The sequence below is a fragment of the Tachysurus fulvidraco genome, chromosome 11 (assembly GCF_022655615.1).
Source record: "Tachysurus fulvidraco isolate hzauxx_2018 chromosome 11, HZAU_PFXX_2.0, whole genome shotgun sequence".
Classification (NCBI taxonomy): Eukaryota; Metazoa; Chordata; class Actinopteri; order Siluriformes; family Bagridae; genus Tachysurus; species Tachysurus fulvidraco.
In genome coordinates this window covers 23,696,432-23,701,492 of record NC_062528.1, presented here as the reverse complement: position 1 = coordinate 23,701,492, position 5,061 = coordinate 23,696,432, and the positions used below count along the sequence as shown (strand labels likewise).

The window sequence follows — 5,061 nt, the reverse complement described above, 5'->3', positions numbered from 1 at the left end:
ATGTGGGTCAGTTCATGAAAAGCGTCCCAAAGAGGCCCGTGTTGTATTTTGAAATTGCATTAGAACATGAACTGACATTTAAATGCAAATTAATTTATTCTGAAGTCTGTCACCATATTATAAAGCATTGAGGAAGGAGTCTGAATAATTCCAGGATGCACTGTATGTTAAGTGGACTGTTAAGCATAAAATTGTTAAAGATATAAGATAATAAAGGTCTTTCACACACAGTAGGTTGTGTTTCCATCAGCAAGCAGCACAGAAAGACAGAGCAGTTTGAGTAAAGTTTATTATTTCTGAGGAGACATTGAACATTTTTATATCAACTATAATAAACCCATCCTAATAGTGCATACAGTTAAATAGTCTGTTTCTACATTCTGCATTCATTACTGTTCCAGTTTCTGGACACAAAATGTCCAGTGTAGCTCAGGGACAAATTAAATCTCACACCTCACTTATAGTTTTTATAAACACTTTTACTAACATTTTATTTTGGATCACAAATCCTCACAGATGACTTATTACTCCACATCCTAAATCCAGCGTATAGAGGCTGAGTGAATGTGGTGTGGACTCTGTGGAGGAGCCTCATGGTGTCAGAGACGCTGTAGAAGGACAGAGTTCCTGCGCTGTGATCCACATACACTCCTATTCTGGAGGATGATGGACCTTGGAGCTCAGTCTCAATGTTGTTGTGATAGAAAGAGACAGAGGAAGAAGAACACTCCAGACTCCAGGACTGACTGTTGCATCCAAACACACACTCATCGCCCCGTCCTTTCCTGCCGATCTCTTTATATGACACTGATATGTCTACATCACCACTCCTCTCCAACTCCCAGTAAAAGCGATCACACACACTATCCTTACACAACACCTGAGCACAGAAGTCAAATCTCTCTGGATGATCAAAGTATCGCTGTTTTGTCTCACTCCGTCTCACCACTCTGTTCTTCTCAGACAGAATGAGGTGATGATGTACTGTGTTTGGATCCAGAGACAGATCACAGAAATCTACAGTAATAAAATTTCCACATGTTAGATGTTAATCACAGGATTTATAATAAGTGTGTGTGAGACACCTGTCTGTGTTTCTGTCCTCCTAATGCAGCTCTATAAACATGGATCAGATAATAGATCAACAATACAGACATTTTAACTCTGTGTGTGTGTGTGTGTGTGTGTGTGTGTGTGTGTGTGTGTGTGTGTGTGTGTGTGTGTGTGTGTGTGTGTGTTTGTGTGTGTGTTTGTGTGTCTGTATGTACAGTATGTGTTTGTGTCTGTGTGTGTATGTGTGTGTGTGTTTGTCTGTGTGTGTCTTTGTGTGTCTTTTTGTATTTGTGTGTGTCTCTGTGTGTGTGTGTATGTATGTATGTGTGTTTGTGTATGTGTGTGTGTGTGTGTGTGTGTGTGTGTGTAAAACCTACATTGCAGAAAATCTTCTCTGGTCTTTGGTTCTGAAGGTAAAATCATCTGAACTGCTGCAGCTTTGAGACACAGAGACAAAATGGAGTCAGAAAAATGAGGTGGAAACAGTTTAAAGTGTGAATGTGAAAAATTTGCTTCCTCACGTTTATTTCAGACGTCAACAACGTCACCATCTCAATTTATTCATCAGCTACGATTTTCTCCACAAATGTAAAATTTGTACTTTGTTTATCTGCTAAATTGATCTTGATGTCATTTACAAGACTGATGCTAATACTGTGTGATTTTATCAAGCATCGTGTTAGTTCTGGCAGGCCACGTCGTCAAGCGTACATCAGCTGTTAATCAGCAGTCCACGACGCGCACCGATCCGGTTACAACATCCATATTACACGACCATTTAAATTCCCAATCATAGAGCCGTTCTAGCGCTTCGCTGCTGCCACAATCTAAACTCCCTCCTCCAACCCCGACTCTACCATGCCGGAACCCGTGTTCGCTGTACCAGTTTACGTCTTAAATCTCCACATATTTTTCTGTCTCTCTCTCCCTCTCTCTCTAATTATTTAATTATCTATCCATTCATTTATTACTTTCCAAAAACGCTATGCATGCTTAGTGGTTCTGTTATACAGGGAGTCTATTCTATTTTCTAGTCGCTGCTCTCCCCGCTCTGTCCATGTATGCGCATGGACGGCACGTGGATTCTTGCCCAGAACAGAACCATACCGCCAACATTGTATGCATATCATCTAATAAATTCCCTTGTGACAAAGTGGTCCTGACAGAACTGCAGTCTTGTTCCTGCTTACTTCTTATTTCTGTTAGATGAATTTTATGGCTCTTTTTACTGTGATACAGAAACAATGTTTGTTTGTTCACCTTGTGGTCTGATTTTGTTGAATTCCTCCTCACAGATTTGTTCGACTCGTTTTTTCAGATCTGAGAGAGATTTCCTCACTCCATCAAATGAGAAACGTTGATTGACAGTGAAGCTGGGTGAGTCGTCACATCCAGGAGAAACACAGAGAGACGGGAAACTCTACAGAGAGGAAACACATCATAGAGAAGAAGAAAAGTGGACGAGAGGAACGAATGAATCTCAGACTGAATCAGAACAAAGACACACTTGTGATCTCAGACAGGAACATTTCTTGTTGCTGTAATGAGATTTTAGGAGGAAACTTTGTGAGGAACAGCGCCCTCTGTAGATCAGATAGTGAATGTTACCTGGAGGAAGTGGACATCATCGTGTGTGTGTGAAAGCTGCTCCAGCCCAGTGACTCTCCTCTGAAGATCAGCAATCTCCTGCTCCAGTTGATTCAGGAGTCGTTCAACTCGACTCACTTCATCTTTCTCCTGAGCTCTGATCAGCTCCGTCACCTCTGAGCGCTTTTTCTCCATAGATCTGATCATCTCAGTAAAGATCCTCTCACTGTCATATACTGCTGCCTGTGAACGTATCTGTAAGGACACACACATACACACACACACACACACACACACACACACACACACACACACACACACACACACACACACACACACACACACAGACACATAGATCCATTTACAGATCAACTCTTCATCTCACAGTGACTCTATAATGTGTGTGTTTATGTGAATCTCTCAGTTTCCTCCTCACCTTAATAATGTTCACAGTCAGTTTCAGCTCCTGCACCTTCTTCTGCTTCTCCTGGATCCTCTGCTGGGATTTTATCTGATCCTCCTTTAACTCATTCTGAGACCAAATACAACGTGTTTAATTAATAGAAATAAAACTAAAATACAAAGAATTGTAGCTGTAATTAAATAAGAAACTACAATCATTGTCCCCAGCACACATCATCACACTCATCACCCTCTCCTTTCCTGCAGATCTCTTTATATCACACTGCTCTTAACATGGTGTCCTGTGATGATGTGGAGTCCAACCAGGGTGAACTCTCCTGGTTACCACCAGAGGCTCCTCGACCTGGATCAGGACAAATATATCTAGACCAAACTATGAGCAGAAGCTTCCCAGATCTCCGGCTCAGGGTTCTTTTTACATTTCCACAATCACTTTCACTCACTCGTTTAGTTGAAGGTGTTGTTTGTACTTGAAAATGACCTTAAACATCTTCCACTGGTATTACACCATATGTTATATGTAGATATATAGTATTTTACATTTTAAATTAATATTTTCAAATTAATTTTAAATTTAATTGTATGTGTATTCATTTATTTGTTTTTATTCTTATTTTTCTTCTTCTTTTATATATTAATTTCTTATTTTCATTTACTCTGTTTCTATACTTCTGTAAAGTTGCTTTGAGACAATATGAATTGTTAAAAGCACGATACAAATAAACTGAATTAGAATTTATATTTGAATTTGTAGTGTGTCCGCAAATCCAAATTGACGGTCATATAACCAATCAGATCACCTCAATAGAAAATAGATTAGCAATAGAATCTGTAGGTATTGACTTAAAAAAGAATAATAATATCCAGTTCTCACCTGTTTTTTAGTTCTTTCTGCTTTAGCTGAAACTGTATCATGACCTTTGTGTTCTTCCATCATACACAAGTAACAGATGAGGCTTTGGTCAGTACGACAGTAGATCTCCAACAGTTTGTCATGTTCAGAGCAGATCTTCTCTTGGAGCTCCTCACAGGCTTCAACTAACTTGTGCTTCTTAAAGGCAGGAGACAGATAGTGAGGTTTAAGATGATCTTCACAATAGGAGGCCAGACAAACCAGACAGGACTTGACGGCTTTGTGTTTTCTCCCTGTGCAGGAATCACACTCCACATCTCCAGGTCCAGCGTAACAGTGAGCAGCAGAAGCAGCTTGGAGTTCAGTCTTCTTCAGTTTCTCCACCACTTCAGCCAGCATGTTGTTTCTGCGTAGAACAGGCCTTGGAGTGAAAGTCTCTCTACACTGAGGACAGCTGTAGATGCCCTTCACATCCTCCTGATCCCAGCAGCCATTAATACACACCTTACAGAAACTGTGACCACAGGGAGTAGTCACTGGATCATTCAGGAGATCCAGACACACTGGACAGCTGAACTGATGCACAGAAAAATTATCTACTGAAATACTGGCCTCTGCCATTTTCCTGCACAGAGGGGGAGAGAGAGAGAGAGAGAGAGAGAGAGAGAGAGAGAGAGAGAGAGAGAGAGAGAGAGATCTATAAGTTTTGTTTTCTCTGAAATGAACTTCCTGGTTCAGTGTTTTATTGTGTAACAGAGAAAGGAAGTGTGGCTTTACAGAGAAAGGGAGATCAGACTTTAATCACACACACACACACACACACACACACACACACACACACACACACACACACACACACACACACACACACACACACGCGCATGCATGTGCGGGCGCGCAGATTGGGCATAGCTTTTTTTTCTGGAATCACAATGAAATGCATTGTGATTCCAGAAAAAAAAAGCTACTCCTTTGTAAATAATTCACACTTGTAACATGCCTTTGTCCAGCAAGGGGCAAAATATGATCTACCAACAAGCCACACACACACACACACACACACACACACACACACACACACACACACACACACACACACACACACACACACACACACACACGCACACACACAGAACTACACGTCA

General features: G+C 40.9%; 1 protein-coding gene across 1 annotated transcript; it reads right to left on the bottom strand.

Annotated features, from left to right (window-relative positions):
- Positions 1-272: 272 nt before the first annotated feature.
- On the bottom strand, positions 273-4,606 carry LOC113649086 (E3 ubiquitin/ISG15 ligase TRIM25-like). Its single transcript, XM_047820595.1, has 6 exons — positions 3,938-4,606; positions 3,077-3,172; positions 2,662-2,895; positions 2,314-2,473; positions 1,431-1,481; positions 273-1,017 (listed from the first exon to the last, which is right to left on the bottom strand). Exons 1-6 carry the CDS (start codon positions 4,535-4,537, stop codon positions 491-493), a joined length of 1,668 nt encoding a protein of 555 aa, XP_047676551.1. The 5' UTR covers positions 4,538-4,606; the 3' UTR covers positions 273-490.
- Between the last annotated feature and the right edge of the window lie 455 nt (positions 4,607-5,061).

Coding starts and splice junctions, on each gene's coding strand:
- LOC113649086 (XM_047820595.1), bottom strand. CDS start 4,537: ATGGCAGAGGCCAGTATTTCAGTAGATAATTTTTCTGTGCATCAGTTC. Junction 2,896..3,076: donor TGACTGTGAACATTATTAAG/GTGAGGAGGAAA, acceptor GTGTCCTTACAG/ATACGTTCACAGGCAGCAGT. Junction 1,018..1,430: donor CAGAGAAGATTTTCTGCAAT/GTAGGTTTTACA, acceptor TTATTACTGTAG/ATTTCTGTGATCTGTCTCTG.